Source organism: Bicyclus anynana, chromosome 2, assembly GCF_947172395.1.
Source record: "Bicyclus anynana chromosome 2, ilBicAnyn1.1, whole genome shotgun sequence".
Taxonomy (NCBI): domain Eukaryota; kingdom Metazoa; phylum Arthropoda; class Insecta; order Lepidoptera; family Nymphalidae; genus Bicyclus; species Bicyclus anynana.
This window is the reverse complement of record NC_069084.1, coordinates 8,089,381-8,112,684: the sequence shown is the minus strand read 5'-3', so window position 1 is coordinate 8,112,684 and position 23,304 is coordinate 8,089,381. Positions and strand designations below refer to the sequence as shown.

Sequence of the window (23,304 nt, the reverse complement as noted above, 5' to 3'; positions counted from 1 at the left end):
CTACCGCGATCGTTCAATGCGTGCTCGCTTCTCAGCTTAAATGGACATACAAGCTTTCGACTTGGAATGAGTGTCTTTTGTCTAACTGCCGGGAAGGGAATGATCTACGAGTGGTTTTCAATAGTGATGGTGTCAGGCGTCTTCGAGATACAAACATTGTAAGAAAAGGATCATTGTAACGTACATTTCTTCTTCTGCTAGTTTTTATAGTCATATATCCATCAATACAATAATATAGCAGTAGAAACAACGTGTTTGTATATTGAGTTTAATTTACCACGCTTCACGGTTAAGGGGTGAGGCTTTACACCGAGAAGTTATAGGTAGGGAAATGGGAACATCAATTATATTTAAAAGATATCGCAAATTATATTTTTAATCTATAATAATTGCCAAAAATTTTGTTTAGACGATAAAATGACGAAAAACGCCGAGATTTAACTAAATGCGTAAATAAGTAATATTTACGCATTTAGTTAAATCTTGAGCAGTTTTTCAAAGGGTGGTCGTGAATCTGAGCGACTGAAGACCCTCCTACCAAGTTAGCCCGCTTCCATCTTAGATTGCATCATCACTTACCATCAGGTCAGGTGCGGTCAAGGGCTAACTTTTAAAGAATAAAAAAAAAGCTGCGACAAACAAATCTCCTTTTCCTTTTTTGGAAGGTCTAACCATGACAGGCTCATGGTCCATTAAAAATAATGTTAATATCTCAGCCGTTACATAATCCGTGTAGCAATTACGCCATGACACAACTTAACTGTACGCTGTTTAGTCATTACTAAACTACATAAAAACTGCAAGTAAGCCTGCACCGTACGGCTGTTTTAAAATAACGCATGCAAAATCACAGCTCATTACATCTTGACTAGCTTGTCTTTAAGCTACGGCGAGATTGATCGAGCGAACACGAGCGAACAGCATTCTCTAATGATTGCAAGTCAGTGTGGAGACGTTGAGGAAATTAATTACCAACTGTTTTTATTAATTCATATGAACAAAACTTAAATGTTATATAATATAGCTGTATTGCAATTGCAATGATAAATCACCATTAGACCACTGACATAGGTAATTAATGTTTTGAAATTGTATTGATACATTTTTATCTAACGTAATCTGATTTTGTTTCGACGTTAAATTTCTTGGGTTATATCACAGAACAAAGTACACAAAGCACTTATGCTACGCTAATTATGACATTTGGTATATATTATTTTGTTGTTTTTTTTTAAATACGTTTTTATTATGCCCTCGTAATCCAATATCTCAAGATCAATAATCCAATATCAAAACCTACGAAAAAAAAAAGTAAATAGTTAATTCAATAAACTGTCTTCTAGATATAGTAGATATGACCCATTTCATGTATTTGTTTGATTTCGCTTAAATATTCTAAGCCTACAAAGTTAATATTTCAAATTCAGAGTCAAAGTTCAGTTATTACAATTAGACTTAGTTTACAAGCACTTTCGAAACATCAGGTAATAATATATATTATTAGATAGTGGTAATAAAGTGCGAAAACTTGAAATTAAAGTTACGAGGGTGATAAACATTCCTTGGTTCGACAACAGCCCACAAAAAACTCAGCCAGGGTTTATTTTTTGTTTATCACCATTTCACTAACGTAATAAAACGTAATAACGAAATAAACGATTATTCATATTATTAAATTATGTATGCTTTAAGTTTAACTTTTAGCAAATTATTTTTTAAAATTTTCAAAGTACTTATTAGCTTTGTAATATTAGACGGAAAATCAAGTCACAAAAGCTTCTTGCAAACAGCTGTTACACAGATGATATCTATATGCTCGTCCGCTCTCGCCTGTTGTGTGACCACCTTTATCAGGGTGACCGGTACTTTTTTATATACAGGAAGCGAGATACCGGTCCCACCGTTACATATTGAACTAGTCAACGCCGAGGCTGTTGAAACTGCATTAATCTATTGCTAATTAAATGAGGATGATATAACGGTTGGTTACTACTGCGTATATCAAGCCAGTCTACTAAACTCAAATGAATTATTTTTATGTGCCACACTTTCTTTAATTAAAGCAGTTTGATAGCAGAGCTCTCTGTAATAGAGCCCGTCTAAAGATGTATCGTATTCCTGTTGCCTTACAACATTGCCTTATTCCGATCTATGGAGTAAGGTTGTGATAGGTCTGTTGACCGATCTATGGCTTGTGGACCTAATCATAAGGGTAATTGAATACCACCGTTGCGGGTACTGATGTACTTACAACAATATTAGCTGGGTCAGGTCCATTTTATTATTCATCATCATCATTCATAATTATCAACCCACATTCAGACTTCACATACGCAGAGAATTAAGAAAATTCTCTGGTATGTAGGTTTCCTCACGATGTTTTTACTTCACCGTTTGAGACACGTGATATTTAATTTCTTAAAATGTTCATAACCGAAAATTAAGTACATACTGAGGAAAAACATATTAAGTACATGACTGAGGCAAGTTTTCTTTTGCATTCGTTGAGACGTTCATAGCATTTACTAATTGTACGAGTAGGTAGTTATATCTACTGCCTATTTTTCTTTTTACATAAAACAGACTCGCACTTGACCTCTATATTACCTGATGGTAGATGTGGTCTAAGGCGGAACACGCTTGCCTAAACAATGCTTATTTGCTCTTATTTTAAAGAGTCCCATTTTATAAGAATCAGGACTAGTAGACAAGTTACACAAGTCGAATCTCTTTCTAGAATTGCAAAATCTACGATAATTAAAAAAAAATATATGGGTATAACATCCATTATCGAGAGGTCGCGTGATCGATCGATCAGATCTGTTATTCCCATACATTTTTTTAGTTTAGCGTTAGCGTTAATAGAAAAAGAATCGACGTACCAAATGGCTACAGGCGCAGGAAACACAGACTTCGGGAGATAATTCATACCTTTGCCATTTACCCCATTTTACAAAAACAGTTCCGTTTAATCCGTGTAAAATCTGTAACGTTACCAAGTCCAAGCATTTGTCAAATGTAAATAAAACCGCTATCCGACCGAACAAATTGCTCTCATTAGGAGCGTAACATTTGGTACACCATTGTCAATTACGTATGCCACTTCACAGTAATTGTCTCGTTCACAATATGGGTTTTAGACAATTGGTGTTTCGGTACAATTGGCACAGTGTAACATATGAGTAGTCACAATGGATGTAGTTAGATTTCGCGTTTAGTTTTCTAGATACAAGTACTTCAAATTTTATATATTTTTCTTCATGATCAATTTATTTATAAGTGTATTATAATTATTTTTTAAGCAATATATATCTCTTAGCCCAATACATACCACGTGCCCCTGCAAGAATGGTATGAAGCTTAAAACTACCACGCTGCTCTGATACGGGTTGGCGGGTTGCAATGTTTGACTTTATAACGACCACTGTCAGTCAATGATAATGACCTAGACCTAAGGCTTCACAGACTCTATGTCACGGAGGTATCTCACAACTAACCTCCCTGGGATCTTCCTGGAGTCATTAAGTCTTGGAAGAAGGGAAAACTTAAATAACATCAGGAAGTTTAACAGTTTTCACCATACCTTAATTACCATTAGTATAGTAACGAAAGCTAGAGTAAAAAAAGTAGAGACTATGAGAGACTCCTTGTCGTATAACGAACTCAATTTTGAACATTAATAAACTGGTTTTCAGTATACCTAAATTATCATTCAGTGTGTTAAAAACATATTTAAACATTTCGCAATAAGTTTTTGTTTTTATTTCATCCGATACAGTGTTTAGCACCAGTTGGCGCGGCATGTGGTAAAATGTAAATTAGGTCTCAAATTTCACGTGTTATTTTTTTTTTATTCGAGTTAAAGGTGGTCCAGCCAATTAAGACTTCCCAAAATGTACGTATACGCAGTCAATTTGCGTCCAATTAACGTTCAATAGTGCCAAATTAGAATTGATACGAATTTCAAGAAATTTAGATTTGAGAAGTTTTTTAATGCCTGAGGTTTATTCATTAAATGAATTCTTATATCACCAATCCACTTGGACATGATTTGTATAGTTTTAAAGACAATTTAGCTTAAGTGTTTTATTTGTTTATGACCTAAGTTTACAATAAAACGTTACAACACATTTGAAAACCCATTTGGAGTGGACATAAAAAACCTGTTCAAGTTAAAGGGTTCCGATGGTTTTTTTTTTGTCGTAATAATTGTCGGACCAAGCAGGTAGCTCACCTGACGGTAAGTGGAAAGCTATTGACTATAACAGAACAACATTTCTGATCAGATCATGCGAGAAACATGTCCTACAAATTTAAAGCAATTCTTTTTGTGTTCATGCATGACACATCAACCATCAGCAATACCTCTTGGCGGCAGCAATAAGGAAAAATCCGCGATACCAACGCTGATTGTTGATCTAGACGCCCAAAAAACATCCTTTACGATCCTGACGATGACATAACGAACGACAATGCTTCCCAGGCAACACAAACACAAGCTACACAGCGTCGAAGACGAGGTTCCCGATATCTGACGTCACCCAGACGTGGGCTTTTTAACTCCCAATCTTGGGGGCGCCCGGACTGATACACTCAGGCCAAAACACCCTTCCCGAACGGTCGTCTAAACCGAGGTCCGAGTCTCAGAGGAGACGCCCTTAGAGAGTCGTTCCGCCCATCCACTCTGCTTCTGCCTTCGGGCCCCATTAGACGATGCTTCTGCGCTCGCCCAAACCAACCTGTGACGCCGCTGAGGTAACATAAGGAGCCTACGACACTTACACAATCAGAAAAAAAATAAGGGAAATTAGCATGTCAGTAATACATCCCAGAACGAACTCGGCTACAAAGATCTGCACTATCAATAAAAATACCCAAGTAAAAATAAAACTGTGTAGTGACCGCTACTAAATAATTAATTAGAAGTTCCATTTGTATAGGTGCATAGTTTCACATAATTATCGAAAGGCATAAAATAAAACAAGCCCAAATTAGGGCTCGGGATAAATCAAGTTGTAATAAATCAGGCGATTCATGGGAACCTGATGTAGCGGTCGTCACTCGTTACAGGGGCTACGGAATGAGCGATTTCAACTTTACATTGACAGAGAAAATAGATAGATAGGTAAGTAAATAGACAAATGGATAAATTGTTAAATAGTTTTCATAATAATTAACTGAAACCCAAAAACGTCATTGGTTGGTTAGGAATTCTAGCTGAAACGTTTTCCCTATCAACCTGTAACCTAAGGCTTACCTACTATTAATTTCGCTATCGTTTGTATTTAAGATATTTTGTAAATAATTGTTCTTCATAGAGCAATAGTACCTACCTAGTTGTGCTTTTAAATTGCTGCTATATCGCAACCTCCTAACATATTCAACTTATCGGTTTTGTAAGAACTATTGTTCCCTGCCGTCAGAGACTTACCAGTACTTCGCCAGACTTCCTTCTTTCCTGCCTATGTATATTGTTTTTACAACTGTCTGCCTGTAGTCAGTAAAATAATTATTTTTATAATTGTAATGATTTTAGGTACAATGAAACCTAAATCATTTTGTGCCATGCTCGTAAGCGTAAAATATCAAATCTCGTGGCTCCGTGTGTTCATAAACTACCTCTAGTTTAACGGCCGCACTGAGCCCTCCTTATTTGTCTACAAGCGATCTAGTACAGTTAGCCGCAATATCACAATAGGTTTAATCGTGCGATAAAGTCGTGATGTACATTCGGCCGCGGAATCGATAAGAGAAAATATATGTGTGTTTTTAACATAATTGCTTGTACCAATTTTTAACATAATTCAATGTAAGTTTTATTAGATACATGATGGACTATGATGTATTGAGAATAATTGATTTATTGGATTATAGACAGTAGTTCAACGAGAGTGAATGCTAGGATCACCTTAGTACGAGTTTTCATCACCATCATTATCAACCCATATTTTCACTGATAAGCACGAGTCTCCTCTCAGTATGAGAGGGGCTAGGCAATCTACCACGCTGGTCCAGTGCGGATTGACAGACTTAACACACGTAGAAAATTAAGAAAACTCTCAGGTGTTGCAGGTTTCCTCAGAATGTTTTTCTTTCAACGTTCGAGACACGTGATAATTAATTTCTTAAAATGCACATAACTGAAAAGTTGGAGGTGCCTCTGACCAGATTCGAACCTACGCCCTCCGGAATTGGAGACAGACGTCATATCCACTGAGCTATCACGGCTATTTGCTTAGATAAAAGGAAGACTGGATTCCTTATTCTTATATATTGTATATGCATATATAAATAACATCAAATAATAATTAACAACCATATTTCCATATTCCATAAAGCCTATTGTTAACAAAAATCACAATGTCAACTGGGCATCAATGTCGTCTACCTACTGTATGATTACCATGAAAGGTTGTCAGTAGGCACCGGTTGAGATTTTTTTATCTACTATCTCAATTTTGATTAAACATTAAATAAATAGTAAATACCAAATCACTTGACTTAAGAATTAATAGCAATAGTTGGTCAAAGTTAATGAATTGTCCTGCAGGCCTCCTTATATAGGAAAGGGAAATAGGTATGGAGCTTAGATCCACCACGCTGCGGGTTGGGAGCTCATATTACATAAATATTATTGATATTACGAGTAAATCTAAAATAAAAGTTTAGTTAAAAAAAATTCATGGGCTTGTTGTATGTTACGTTGAGTATCAGTTTATAGCGGCTGTAAAACATTGGCCCATTTATTCGTCGTCAGTGCGTGATGTTATATAACAATTCTTGTGATTTCGCGCGTTATGAACTAACGAAGGTCAACGTACACCGACAATGGTCTTGTTGATGTAACGCCGAATAACACTACGTTACGCGCCGGCGGACGCGGCGGGTGGCACACTGAGACACGGAATATATTTTTTTTAATGTTTGCCATTTTGTGACGTGACGGACAGCAGCAACAGTGATTGTTCCATTATTTTGTGGTAGAGGAAACACCTCGAGCAGGTTCTAAGAATTGTGACTTTGTGAGTAGGTTTAAGAGATCCCTTCTGACTAGCCAACACTAAACAATTAATGATAAACAATGATTACAACACAAGACATTATTGCACAAAATAACTAACGCGACTGGAAGCGTGACCGTGTCTACGCTGCCTCACAAACAACTGTAAGTCAAGTCATCAAATAACCTCTTATTTAGTATAAATAAGAGGTTATTTGATGACTTGACTGATACCTCCCCTCTACAATAACATAAATAGTGAATGTTAATACCACCTGTAATCGAGGATCTTGTAACAAGTTACCGACGGCATAAAGGTACTCTCTGAGATACTGGAATCTAACACCACCATCATCCCAACACCGAGCTGATAATTTTAATTGAAAACTTACTTAGAAGATAGAAAAGTTTAGTATCTCACCAAGCAAGATCCGAATCCGAAACCACATACCCTAACCACTGGACTTAACTGTCTTTCTATCACGGTTTATGAGATACAGCCTGGTTACAGACTGAGCCGTTTTACCCTTTGTGTACGGGAACACTAAAAAAGAGTAACAGCGAGAAGCTCAGCAATTTTTTTTATTGTCGGTTGTAAAGATTAGTGTACCCCCATCCGCACGTATTCACGTACAGTCATAGTTTTAACGCTGATTCGCGCTAACTGTACTTTTATCAGAGTGCAGCGGCTGATACCAAAAAACCTCATGTTTGCGGTCTCCACCAAATTGAGACTTTAGGCATTTACTGTTTCCATTACCTGACGATTTTTAGGATACAAAATCTAAGTTTTTTTTGTATCAACAATAAAATATTTTCAACATCAAATTAATGTCATTTAGCAAAGGATTTAAAACTAGTATTTTGACTTAGTTATCAGGAAATTATCATATTTTCAACATTAATTATAGTAAATGAATTATCTAAAAGGAGCAAGATTAATTTTAAAAAGGCAAAACTGACAAAAAATCTAAAAAAAATCAGAAACTGACTTTGAAGTAGTAGACAATATTCTGGAATAATGAAGAATACAAACCTAAAACCTATAGATTTATTAGTCTAATCTTGAAACTAGATAAAATAAAAAAGTGTGCTTTACGACTAAAGTAAAATTATTTAGCACTCCATCTCCGTTTGCCTCAGCCGATTACACTTTTTTGTAACGAATTCATCAGCTTACTCTCCAAGTCAAGCGCGCATAAAGAAGTTTTAGGAAGAACAAAAAATCCTACTTCATTATGTTTTAGACCTCCTAATCTAATTTGACAAAAACGTCGTAAGAAAATGTAAACAAACTCTTATGGCTATTTCGCCCGCCACAAAGGCTTTACAGCTATAATGTTCTCTATTAACTGTTACGAAATTGTTTCATCCGATTTCGTGATTATTATTTAGATAAGGAGTAACGGTACTCGACTGAACTTTTATTTGCTTAAAGTTTCACACTTCCGCGTTACTCAAACTCAATTACCTGTCTACAACATGGTGTTCTGCAGTTGATACAAGATAAAATAATTTATAGAAGACTTACGTATGACAGGCGTTACTAATTTCACAACTTATGGAAGCGGTTTGATACTAATAAGATTATAAGCCTCTCTCTACCTTATATGAGCAGTGGTTATTGATACTAGAAAAAATATTCTTAGTTAGAGCCAGTTTCACTGGTGATGTAATTATAACAGAATTAGAAATCAAAACAAAATATTTTAACCGTTAGCATCTTCCTCACTCAATGCCATTTTAGGTTATTGATAACCTACAATTTTTAATTTGTTTATTTTTCTCAATTTCAGATGTGACAAAACCCATCATGGCAGCCACGGACGGCCAAGTAGTGGTCGCAGCTTGCCGCTGGTCTGATGAGGGCCACTACCTTAGGGAGTTCGCAGTTAAAAATCGCCTGCCGAACGTAGCAAAGATCATCAAGGGACAGTATGGAGGTCTGGGAGTACCAACTCTACCAAGCCCTGGCTTGCAGAGCACAGCGTTACTTGTGTCTGCAGGAAAAAGAAAGAAAATTATTGCACAAGCTATCAAACTAAAAGAAGGGAGACGCATGGTTAGTGTTGGACCGAGAATAGCTATTCCCGAAACCTACAAAGGCTACTTTGAATTATTAAGTGAAGAAGGCAGAGCAGTAAGATGTATAGAATCTGTAGGTGAATTAGCGAGGAGAAAACTAGACGATGGCTGCTTAGTAAGGGAACCAGTTAGAGTAATTTGTGCTAAAGTTGACTTGGATGGGAATGTAACCGCGGACGGAGCAAGAAACTTACCAGCGGGAGAAGTAATAATGCCCAGAGGTGAAACCTTTTTAGGTAAAAGTAAATATTTGAAATGTACCGATTCTAAAGGAGATACTGTTTTACTTAGCTTAGATCAAAGAGGAAAGTTCTCTGCTATTGCTAAAGAAGAGAATATTAGCGGCGTACATACAGCCAAAACATTACTGACAAAGCGATTGCCAATAACTGTTAGACTTGTACATGGGACTCCACCTAGAGGATTAAAAAGTGCAAATCATTTCGTACCAGAACTGAGATTGCTTTCTTTATTTGAAGAAGATCACGTTTTTGCCCTACCTTTACAAAAAGAGGGCAATGCGTTAGTAGCATTACCTCTTGCTGCTCCCTTAAAAATGTTACGATGCAAAAACGAAGAACAGATAAAAAACTTCATGGAATTTTCGAGACTAGTAGAAAAATGCAATAAATTGCTTGTAGATGTGGTGGATCGAATACACGTGTTAGATGGTAAACTTGGAGATCCCAAAAGACTGTTAAAAGCCCCACTCCTCGCACCACCGTTAATAAAAACCGGTTACTTCCTAAGAAGAAGTGCTTCTTCAGATACTGCCAATCAACATAAGTATATAAACCGTCACAGTCACATATATAGCAGCCATAGAGACGAACACAGTATCCCTGATGAGTATGATGAAATAGATCAAATATATGATTACGTCAGAGGCTTTGCTCCTCTTCCGAAGAATATCAAAGCATCATATTCCAATGAACCAATACGGCACGAGTCAGCACCCGCCTCACCAGCAGCTACACCTATTCACATGCCTTTAATAACAGAAATTAAACCAGAACCGCCCCCCATAGAAACTATTCCAACAAAAAAGCCGTTTAACCAAAAAGCTGAAAAGCGCACGCGAAAAACTGCCGTAGCGACAAAAGAACCTCCCGTAACTGTTTACAAAGAAAAATGTACAATCGCTCCAGTACCAAATTTACCCAAATTGTACATTAAAAACAGTGTAAGTAACAGTAAAGGTAGGATATTGGTCACTCAGAAAAGTCATCCGCCGATTAAAGAAGCGCCTAGTCCAGGTACTAGTCCAATACGACCTTTATCTAAAGGTGACTCCCCAATCTTCAACATACGTTACAAAAGCCTGTCGAACATACATCAAGCAATGGAGTTAGATGGTACATTAGACTCGAGCCACTCTGGTGGCAGAACGTCAGGAGATTCAGGCAATGGTCCAAAACTTCCAGAAAAGCGATCTAGAAAATTAAGCAGACCTAAGTCCTTGACGAATTTAGTGTGGGAGCTAAAAGGATGTCCTGTGGAAACTAATGAAAAACCAAAACCTAGAGTTAAAAATGAAGGCTATAAGAAAATTGGAAATAAATTGTCTTTGGGGGCTCAAAAGAGAGTGCCTACGCTGTATCTTTAATTTTTGGTAAGTAGTTGATTTTTACTGGAAAACTTTCTAACTTATTCGTAAGTTGTATTGATATTGGCCGACGTGGTTTTATCCGCGTAGTTCTTGTTCCCGTGATAAAACGAGAATAAAATATAGCATATAACACTCACAAATAACGTGGCTTTCGAGTGGCCAACAATACCTTAGTAGAAAACTTTCAAACTTATTTGTGATTTGTATTGATACTAGCCGAAGCGGTTTTACCCGCGTAGTTCTGTTTCCGTGATAAAACGGGGATAAAATATGGCCTATAACACTCACAAATAACGTGGCTTTCTAGTGGTCAACAATACCACAAACTTTACCTCCATAATATAAGTATAGATTTAATAGCTCCGAATACATTAACGTACTGAAGATGCTTAAATTCATGCTGTAATATTTATTCTTGAATCTGACAAAGAAATACTTCGCTTAAATAATCTGCAGGCAAAAAATACATCACAATCATAATCAATCTGCATTATAATTCGGCAAAGATAAGAAAAGACAATAATTTAATTAAAATCTAACAACCAGTACCACTTATCTTTAACATATAAAAATCTCTTGTCATTATTGGAAAAAAAAATTGTGCTTCTGGTACCAGTTACCAATGCTTCTTGGTACATCAAAAATGATCGCTTGCATCGTGAACTAAAAATTAAAACATATCAAAAGCGTATTTGTAAACATCCAAATCAACTTACAAGGAACCTACTGATGAAGAAACCTGGTCAAATTTCAAAAGGTTCAAGAGACGATCACCACAAGATGTTATGAAATACATTATTATATATGGGCAAATCACTAGATTTTGCACCTAATACGCCTTAATATAAATACATAAAATCCCGCTGAATGTCTCACGACAGATTGCAGGAATAAATAGAGACTATAAAAAAATTGTAAAAAAAGAAGATCTTTGAGATCATAATCAATCAATCTTTATTTATCAATTTGTAATCGTTTATAACAATGCTAAACAGCTATGTTAAATATGATTTCGCAGTGTATGCAAATCTGTAGCGTAATGGCGGATCATCGTTAAATGCCAAAACTTTCACGCCGTGAAGTTCACCTGCGTTATTAAACTACGCAATACAATGAACACCATATCTACTCGTGCAAATTGAACCTCTCGTTCAAAACATCTATTACATTTAAAAAGATTTGGGTTGAGACCATCTTACCTTGATCCTTTTCGAAGGGATATTAGCCTCTTGGAAACTCATGTCATAGGGAAGCGAGCATCCTACAGGTTGCCTGATGACGGGAAACAGTGTCTTTACCCCACGTTAAGTCACTATACAGGTCCTCAATTTCATGCGTTTTATATTTTTTTTTCTACAAGTTAGCCCTTGATTACAATCTCACCTGATGGTAAGTGATGATGCAATCTAAGATGGAAGCGGGCTAACTTGTTGTAGGATGTAATGCACACTCTTTTCGGTTTCAACGCGACATCGTACCGGAACGCTAAATCGCTTGGCGGTACGTCTTTGTCGGTAGGGTGGTAACTAGCCACGGCCAAAGCTCCCACCAGCCAGACCTGGACCAATTAAGAAAACCTCAATCAGCCCAGCCGGGGATCGAACCCAGGACCTCCGTCTTGTAAATCCACCGCGCATACCACTGCGTCACGGAGGTCGTCAAAAACAACTTTTGTAACAAAAAGAAGCTTTATCTATTTTAACGGTAGAGTCGCTTAACCACAAATGAAATTTAACGTAACAAACCGACTGATTTTTTTGTACATCATTTGACTTATAAAAAAAAATATTATTATTTTTTTTATTGAGAAAGAATACAATAAGGAATATTACTTGTAATACTAAATTTTACTCGAATATGTCATTGGTTGATTTCGAAACGATTAAGGCATCATTGTGGAAATATCACATGATTTAGTCAGAAAGTCTATATTTCCTGTGAATCTTCGAATAGGTATAATTTGGCCTATCACGATGCAGTTTGCAACATTCGAACACGCAATCTCTTGTGACCTACCATTTTCACAGAATTTAATCAGCGGAAGCTTATTAACCTTTTGTATACGTTCAAATATAATATGACCTAAAACAAGAAAGTTTTCTACTTCCTTCTAGATAAAAAGTAAAAAATAATATTTCGAAACTTAAACTGAGCTTCGATATCAACCCATATTCGGCTCACTGCTAAGCACAAGTCTCCTCTCAGAATAAGATGGGTAAGGCCAATAGTCCGTCACGGTGGCCCAATGCGGATTGACACACTTCACACACGCAGAGAATTAAGAAAATTCTCTAATGTGCAGGTTTCCTCACGATGTTTTCCTTCACCGTTTGAGCCACGTGATATTTAATTTCTTAAAATGGACACAACTGAAAAGTTGGAGATGCACGCCCCGGACCGGATTCGAACCCACACCTTCCGGAATCGGAGGCAGAGGTCCACTGGGCTATTACGGCTCTCAAAAACTGGGCTTGTATGTAGCTATATTATGAATTTTATTAGTTTACATACATAATATATAGTACTAGCAAACGCTCGCGGCTTCGTCCGCGTGAAATTTGGTTTTCACAAATCCCGCGGGAACCATTATTTTTTCTGGGATGTAAACTAACCTATGTTCTGCACCAAGGTCCTATTTATCTCTAAACCAAATTACACAATAATCGGTTCAGTAGTTAAATCGTGGAAAGGTAACAGACGGACAGATATACTTGGTTTTGCAATTATAATATTAAGTATGGATATAATATTGTTAATATTCACAATGTCTATGTTGTATAGGTACAGAGAAGTAGGCTTCTCTCTCTCTCTTTCTCTCTCTCTCTCTCTCTGTACTAACTATTTATTATTATTACACTTACCAAATTATTACATATGTAAATATGGATTCAAAAAGGTCAAGATTAATAATACTTATTCATTATAAGTATTCATTATTCATAATATACTAAATGTATTTTATTAATTACTTATGTAATTATAATCGCATGCATATTACGGCGACATGCATTACGTCGATTACCGTTTCCGACGAAAGAAATGGTAAACTAATGCAAAGCGTTTCATATTAATTTATGCGACACTGCTTATTTACATAAAATAGCTGTTATGGAAGCCATTTAAATTGCGCTGTAGGCAATCAATTCTATGGTAGTTTTAGGTATGACACTAATCACTGGGTTTGCTTTTATTATTCTTGCTATTGCAAACTAGTTTACTTTAGTTTTTAGGTTTATTAAAATCTGCTAGGGTTCTAAAGTTGTAAATAAATGAATAAAAAAGGTTATTTGTTTAATATAATAATACATATTTTTATCTACTTATTTATATATTAACCAAGTGCTTTTCTCCCAAAATTTAAACCAAAGACTTTGATAAATAAGACAAAAGTCCAAAGGGCGAGGATCAATCCAAAGAAATCTCATCTCTCGGGCTTAAGTCCGGCTTTATAACCTCAAACCATAGTTGTGCTATATTATAACTAACTAGCAGACGCAGCGCGGTTTCACCCGCGTGTTTCTCATTCCCGTAGGAATACGGGGATAATATAGCCTATAGCCTTCCTCGATAAATGGGCTATCTTACACTGAAAGAATTTTTCAAATCAGACCACTAGCTCCTGAGATTAGCGCGTTCAAACAAACTCTTCAGCTTTATAATATTAGGATAACGGTACACACTCGTGTGTACAATTGTACAACGTAATACGCCCTATTCCTGGAAATATGTATATTTAATGAATAAAATATGTTCATTATCAAGCAAATAAAATCCGATGGTTCATAATAATTAGTAGAAAGCTCATTCCATCGTCGTGTGATTTTCCGCGCGTTTACTTAGTTAATTACGGGAGCGGTCGCCGCCGCTCCTAGTTTTAGCACGCGCCGTCACACCTTCATCATATCCAATGTCGTTTGTGTCACTTGAGTTTCTCACGAAAATATTTATTACTAACAGCTACCTGGATTGCCGTTAGTCTAATTAATTGCTTAATAATGGTAGGCGTCTACATATACGCATCGTATATATCGGACGCATTGCAACAGACGGATTTTTAGTTATAGATAAAATCCGTTCGATGCGATCCGTAAAATGCGGATCAGTGGATGATTACGTTAACAGAGTACTTAATTTGAAAATCCGGCATTGTCGAAAAACGGTGTTCTGTTAAAATAATTAATCAGTAATGGTTATCATAAATACTATTTATTAAAGGACTTTATCATCATCATTATTCCCATTATCAATCAATCCGTTAAAGCCCTGTCAGGCTCTTTACCACGTTGATCAACTACGGATTGATGTACTACATGTGCCTTTGAGAATAGACTCGCAAGTTTCCTCATCACGTTATTTTTTGTCGTTTCAGCAAGTTGATTATTTAAAACGAGCATAATATAAAAAGTGTCCCCTAACGTAGAAGAGAACAAAATGAAGTCTTATCACAGTATTATCCCGGAATGCACGTTAAATACGTGTAAAGATTACCCTCGACATCTGATGAAAATCAAAAATCCCAAAATATTAATTCGAAACTATCTAAATGGCATATTATATAGTCACTTTCAACAATGCCTAGCAATGTTAATAAAAAATATAACAATCTCAAATACATAACACAATGTATTTCAATACATCGTAATCTCCGTTTATTCATCTAGGAAGAAAAACCAAAAGGTCTCTGCCCCATACCGATCTATACATAATTCAATTTCTATTTATAGACCGGTCGTAAGCTTGACTAGATCTTGGCAAAAACTAGCCGTCTTCTTTTTCCCTTGTCCTTCCGTTTGAAGCCAAGAAACGGTAGGGACTACATTTTAACACGAAGTAGGCATGTCATACAATATAGATGTCACTTTGTAAATTGTTATGCAATTATTTACGATCTTGAAATTTTGGATAAGATAAATTAAATATATTATTATTACTTTTGCCTTCGAGACCTTTGGGCCAGGAAGTGGCTGTGAAAAATCTCCGAATTTAGTCATATCCAATGTCCTCGATTGATGATAAAAGGGGTGTCTCTTTTTTTGCGCAAACGATCAGTCTGGCAGTCCAAAGCAAAACAGCCTGTATTCTTGCCACCATTAGACGTGGGCATGATTTGTATAACTATTAGGATAAGTTGGCTTATTGTATTCTTTCTCAATTCCTTTTTTTTTCGCTCATAGACCTCCTTAATCCGGCCCTGTCGTAAAATCTGTTCTAAGCGGATGTGTGTGTAATAAACTACCTCCCTGCCAAAACATCTTTCTACGTCAAACGGTTTTCGGAATTTCGTGACCTTTCGCTTGTATATATTTACATTTAGATATGATGGGTGGTTCTAAATAAAATGGTGGATCAACAAAGGCGTAATCAAATACAATTACCTGTCTGGGGGCATTTTGTTTGCTGATACGTCATTTAACCAACGCTCGATATCGTTGTGATAAACCCGCACACCCCTTTAGAAACAACTTTGATATATTATTAGATAACTTTTACTGAACACACGTAACTTCGAAGTTTCTGTTCTAAGTAATAGCGGGCGTCCACACTTCCGCATACTACATAACGGACGCTTCGCATCAAAAGGATTTTTAATTTTAAGGTAGATTCGTGTGATCCTTACCATGCCGATTAGTGGACGCACTTGTATGGCTTTGTATACAAATAATAATACGATCCGCTTGATGCGATGCGTCCGATACGTACGATGCGGATATGTGGATGCCTAGCATAATGCGACAACTAAGGGCGAGTGCAAAGGTATCACATAAATAATGCAAGAGCAATACTCGTAGATATGCCTTTCGTAGAGCAATATGATTAAAAGATGTTGATGATTTCAATTGGATGTCAATAACAATAAAATTCTCGTAAATAAAGGCATCTTCGTAAAATTATGAAGTTACTACTATATATTAGTTATCTAGTAATTTTAATTACCTATAAAATACATTCCTAAAATATCTAAACAGCGAATTTCCTGAAGAACAAACAGGACCGATTCGGAAAATTCTTTAACTACTAGAAAGCCACGTCATTTGTGAGTGTTTTATGCTATATTCAATGTGCACGCCATTGAATATAGCATAGCAATTCATATATGCATAAACGCAATGATTACCCTGAAGATTCATTACGTACCTGTATTGGAGGAGGACTTTTACATTTTTTACAAATTTGTACGCTATAGAGCCAACCCTAGTTATAAATCATGTGCACGCCACTGGCTATGTTTTATCCCCGTATTCTCACGGGAACGGAAACTACGCGGGTGAAACCGCGGGGCGTTGCCTAGTTATTATATAATTTTAAATAACCTGCTTGAAGTTTCTCATACTAACATGTAACATTATTTTTTTTTTTATTCTCTACAAGTTAGCTCTTGACTACAATCTCACCTGATGGTAAATGATGATCTCATTATATCATATCATAATCTAAGATGGAAGCGGACTAACTTGTTAGGAGTAGGATGAAATCTACATTCTCTCGGTTTCTACACAACATCGTACCGGAACGCTAAATCGCTTGGCGGTACGTCTTTGTCGGTAGGATGGTAACTAGCCACGGCCGAAGCCTCCCACCAGCCAGACCTGGACCAATTAAGAAAACCTCAATCGGCCCAGCCGGGGATCGCCACTACGCTACGGAGGCCGTCAAAATTACAAATCGTTAATACACTTGTCCCATAAACAACCTTTAAACTCTACATGACTCCTGACATGATTAGATAAGTAGTTTTACACGCGTCTGTTCAACTGCATTGATCATACGCATCATAATATCTCTTGTCAAACTATACGAGTGGGTACTTAAGTTTGACCAACGTACGTTTGTACAAACAAAGTGTGAGAACTCTAACCATTCAGTAAATATTTGTGAAATACCGTTAGAAAATTTATATTTAAGAATGCACTCACAGATAAAAGTTCGTAAATTTTCCGTTGTAACCTTTCACAATAATCGTTTTGGAAAAAAGTATATATAATAGAAAAATTAAATTTCTAATTACAGAATCAGAATCAGAATCATTTATTTGAAAGAAACATTTATACAAAGATGTTTCACCATTAATATGTATACAAAATGTTTAATTAATAAAATTAAAATTAAATGACATTAAGTTTAAAAGAAATATAATTACAACTATTTTTTTGATGCATCAGCAAAGTACTCTTCTATGGAGTAGTAACATTTTTGTATTAGAAACTTTTTAAGTTTTTCTTTAAGTGTACTTTAAGTGTGTTTCTTCTGTCTGCCACGTTTTGTGACAACTTGTTATAAATTTTTGAAACCATATGTAAGATACTTTTGTTAAATTGCGCAGATGAATGATTTATGTAATGAATTTTATTTGGTCTTCTTGGATTCTTAGAAATGTGAAGAGGCTTTCATTTGATTTGATGAATACAACAATTTTATATAATAAATGAAATGAGCAGCAATTAACCACGATTAGATATATTATGCGCGGTGGATTTACAAGACGGATGTCTTGGGTTCGATCTCCGTCTGGGCCGAATGAGGTTTTCTTAATTGGACCAAGTCCGGCTAGTGGGAGGCTAAGGCTGTGGCTAGTTACCACCCTACCGATAAAGACGTATCGCCAAGCGATTAAGCGTTCAGGTACGATGTCGGGTAGAAACCGAAAGGAGTGAGGATTTCATCCTACTTCTAACAAATTATCCCGCTTCCATCTTAGATTGCATCGTCACTTACCATCAGGTGGTATTGTAAGGGCTAACCTGTAGAGAATAAAAAAAAAATTATTTTTATTTGATAATTTACAACGTTTGTAACTATGTATTTTAATTTAACGCTAACACTCAACTAACACTATAAAAGTTCAGGTTCACTGACTCGTTGCTATATAAATGTATTCGATTATTCTGCCTTATATGTCAGTGTTACTCCTAAACTATGACTCATCGGATTTTTTGTGCGTCTGCCGTGATTGCGATGGGAAAGGTCATATCGTTATATCACTAAACGTTTTTCAACTAATACAAAAAGCTAGCTTTTATTTGTAGGTATCTATTTTCGTTCGGTAGTAAACAAAGAACAACCTGATTCACTGATGACACCTCGTTAATGTTTTTATCAAACTAACGAGCGTAGGTAAAACGAGTTTTTATTTTTTAGAGAAAAAAAAAGTATTTGTACGAAATAAATTCTACTTAATAAATGATGTTAGTAGTACTATAGGTACAATATATTATCTACAGACTATTATCTAATAAGGAGATTTTATTTAGTCTCAATAAAATATTTAAAAAAAAATCCTTTTTTTATGATTTGTACTAAACATGACCTACGTATTCAAATTTATTTTTTTTTAATTTTCGTATTGTCTTATGTTTTCAGGTCCACGTTGTCAAAACAAAAGACAAGGCGACGACCAAATATGAATAACAGCGAACGAACGCGAAACTGCAACGAGTCAAAAGAAAACTTTTTGAAAAAACATTCGATTGTCTCTAAAATATCAAATGTATTTTGATCTCCTTAATCAATAATTATTTTATTTATAATGTAATGCCATATTACGGTATAATTGATGTTAGTCTTAATAATAATTGAAACTAAGATATTGACTTATGTTAACCAAAATAACATGAAGTTAATAAAGACATTCTTGGGTCAAACAATATTTTACCTGATATTTGTCAGCGTTCTTTTAAGAAAAAAATGTATACATTGCAAACGTATCAATTGCAACCAACAAGAAAAAATATCGGATTATTTGTATCTAATTTCGGAGCTCAAGATTGTCTTAATTACTTAATTAGTCTGGCTCTAATCAAATGGACAGTCCCAATTTACATAGTTTTTATCATCCTACTCATTTTCATAGCCGTATCATTAAAATTTTAAAAATACAAGGTTTTTATTAAATTCTATATAAGTGAATAAATCTAACTAAAAAGAAATAAGTTAAATTAAAACTCAAGTTTTTAAGTTTTATCAAGATGGCGCCCTTAAAGCAACTATGACATGACAATTGACAGCAAACTTCAAATCGACTACTGTATTGAAAACGTCATCAATCCGCCATTATTACCATATTAGTGTTGCAATTCTTGGGAGAGAATAAATATTATTTCGAAAAAAAGAATTAAAGTAAATTCTTAGATTTGTATAATCAAAAATAGTTAAAAAAATTGTTTTCTTTTATTTTCGCCAGGGTACAATGACTGATCCTGGGCTCCATAAAATTTTGGACCCTCTCCTTTGTAACTCAGCGCTCGAAGAGTTTTTTTTATTAGAGAGTTCATACCAGTTAGTCAGTGGCTGGTTTACATAATCAGTTTAAATTCAATTGATACTTACCTAGTTTAAAAACTGAAGAAATATTAATACACTTTTACAAATATTTAAAAGTTGTTAATATTATTTTGAGATAATAATTATTTTAAGCTGACTTCAATGTTTATAAAAAAAATGCCGTCGAAATTACCCATGAGCGTACCATAAAATAACCATAACATACCTACTGTTTCACAAAAAAATAAACAAAGTACTTTATCACTAATTACTGTTCTAGACATGACTATTTTTTTAATAAATATTTCTCTCATTTGGCTGTATAAAACTTGGATTTTCTCTGAAAGAAATTATATTTTCACGAAATACAAAACCAAAAAATCGAGGTGCCTTATTAAGTAATTAAATCGCTTAATGAACATTAATCTTCGTCGAAATGTGTAATCATAAAATTAATTTAAGAGAAAAGTCACAACTCTGGTAGATATTTAGTTAGAATAGTCAACGTCATATATTATTATTAGTTTGCATTTAAAACTTATGATGATAGTTATGTATAGTCTACTGTTTCGGTAATGCATTGAAAATTTAAAAATATAAGTGTTCCCACACATCATGAATTATTTACTTACATTGACCGGTATACCGTGCACGCATGCTTTTTCTTGATATTATTTTAATAATATCTAGAAAAAAGTACTTGATTTATATTAGAAGCAAGGCAAGTTCGTTGATGACTCTCCCATGATATGCGGGCGACGTGGGGAAAGGACGGGTGTGAGCTCGAGCGCACGGGGCAGAGGAAAGGACTACGCGGGTATGAAGTCATGCACGCGGGGCATAGCTACCCTCCTCCCGGCCCGCGCGGACGGGAGTGTTACGAACGAATATGCCAAGCTATATATTACTCCTATTATCTAGCTGACAAATAGGTACAGATCAAAGTCGTTACATATACCTCTAAAATTTTATTTGCATGTTTTATTTAAATATTCACTTGTAAACTACTTGACCGATTGAGATCGTATTTAATCATATTATTTGTCAATCAGTATATTCCGAAAAGTGTAGAACAACGGGTCAGCTAGCTAAAGAGATCAGTACAGAGCTACTTTTTTAAATTACCTATTTAGACCTAACTATGTTATGTACCTTCAATTAAGAGCTAAGTTATCATGATAGGTTACTTGGAGGTTCAAAATAACCGGCTTTTTGGTTACAAGTATACATTTTGGATCTTCAATTGGCTTATCGTATGAATTATGGTTAAGGTATTGTCAATAAACAATTGTTATTCATTGATATAACTCTAGTTCCAAACATTTCTAATTAGTTTTGTAATAATATCTATTATGACTAATATTTTTATGTCTACGTACGGGACTTCTTTAATCAAGAAAGTATTTAACCTACCTATTGTATTATTCGACTTTTAAAAAAAATCTTGTCTATATTTTAAAATCACACTATTGTACTTGTAAAGTGTATGTACATAGATAATTAAAAGCATGGGTAATACAAAGCAGTGATAGTAGGCCCTACTTTTAAATTACTGGCCACAAATAAATGCGTATCTAATAATAAATTAAATCTCTATGTGCAATCTCAGCTGTTTTTAAACGTTATGCATATAGAAAGCGTAAGAAGTCCCGAACTTTTTAAATTTTTTAAAATTGTATTCCAAATATTCTTACTAGTTGATTTATTCCTTGTAATTTTTAAGGAAACTTATGTCACGCGTCATTATTATAAGTTTTGAGTCTTGATATTGTAATTCTTATGCAATAAACAAAATGATTTTACGAACTCATATTTATTATTTCCAACCTCTTTTCCATAATGTAAGAAAGTAAAACCCAATAAATAATAAAAAAAAATATTTTTTTGTAAATAATTATAATTTATTTGGGTCAACAAAAAAAGAGCAACAGACTATAATTTATTTTGTTCAAAATTGACACGTTGGTCCTCAGGATAGCCTAAATGACTTTAAAAGCTTAAAGTCGAGCTGTGAAATACTAAGATTTTCTTTATACTAAGAAATTTTTAGTAGAGTGGGAAAGTTGGCGATATTACTCCCGTAATGTCAGCCAATCAAGTAACCTTACAAGCCTGCAGCGCTAACTGCTTGATAAATGATAAAAAAAGATCGTGCATTGGTCGCAATGTGCAAGTCATCATACTGATTGCGATCAACACACGATCAGTGCGACCAACACACGTTAGCGCTCCAGGCACGTGAGATTACTTGATCGTCAGTGTCTTACTAACTCTGAGAGAATGTTATGCCGTCAGCCCCCATTTTTAACGTTTACATTAGGTATGTCGGGCTATTCTGTGTAGATAAATTATGTCTGTCTTTCTCTATCATCGTGCTAGACGAAGAGAGGTAGAAGTTAATGCGAAACTCGCAGTTGCGAGTTTACCAAACATAGTTACAGAATAACTGCTGCTGCTGACAGTGATTGTAAAAGAGTTTATCATCATCACCCTAAGGCCGTCCAGCCGCATCATTGTTAAGGTCCATTTATATCTACCGACATTTAGCGTGCCAGACACGTTCCGTGGCAGACAAAATAACATTCTTCTATACAATGCAGTTTATTAACGTATTTGTATTTATGACGTTGACAGACACGGGCTGCGACCCGGCGTCGGGCAGTATTCGCGGAAAGAATAATCCTTTTCATGAGACCTGAACTAAAATTGACAGCGCCTTACAAAATTGACAATAAGACCGCCATTACCAAATGACAATGAGCGCCATTAAGACATTAGCGCCACGTTTGGGAGACTTCTGTTATGAAAAGGACTTCAAAAGTGTCTCTAGCTATCTGCTGGGCAGTGTGAATAGACGGTGTCTGCCACGCTACTTGTCTGTGACGTCTACGTGTCTATAGGTATAAACGGACCTTAATTCGGGCAATTCGGGTCTGAGATCCATATCTCTTCCTATAAGTTTGGAAGCCTGATCCAATAAAATATACTGATTGGTTAAAATATACAGTTAAGATTTACTGAGTGGTACGTTAAAATATACTGATTATGGATTAAAACTGTAGGTATAGGTAATTAGATAATTATTAAAACGAGACAATGGGGATGATGGTTTAAATATATTAATTTTTATGATACATTCGGGTAAATAAGGTCAATGTTAATTAATTTATGCATAAACACAAAAAGCAAAGCTTGTATGGATATTTGCAAAATCCATAAAATTATACAATTTCAAAATCTGTTAAAAATATTTTAACGTATAATTAGATTAAATTTCATAGAGTTTTAGCTTCATTAAATTAAATGTGACATAAACGCACAAATAACAAAGATATTAATAATTTTGTTTGAA

The 23,304-nt window shown here is 35.3% G+C and overlaps 1 protein-coding gene across 4 annotated transcripts in view; it reads left to right on the top strand.

Moving 5' to 3' along the window:
- LOC112052559 (uncharacterized) overlaps positions 1-21,758 on the top strand; it is a 134,972-nt gene extending 113,214 nt beyond the window's left edge. For all 4 annotated transcript variants that reach the window (XM_052888447.1, XM_024091686.2, XM_052888451.1 and 1 more), the window contains 2 exons: positions 8,797-10,697; positions 19,053-21,758. In XM_052888447.1, the coding sequence (XP_052744407.1) occupies positions 8,814-10,691 (1,878 nt within the window). In that variant the 5' untranslated portion in view covers positions 8,797-8,813 and the 3' untranslated portion in view covers positions 10,692-10,697; positions 19,053-21,758. The remainder of the gene's footprint in view (positions 1-8,796; positions 10,698-19,052) is intronic.
- Positions 21,759-23,304: the final 1,546 nt, after the last annotated feature.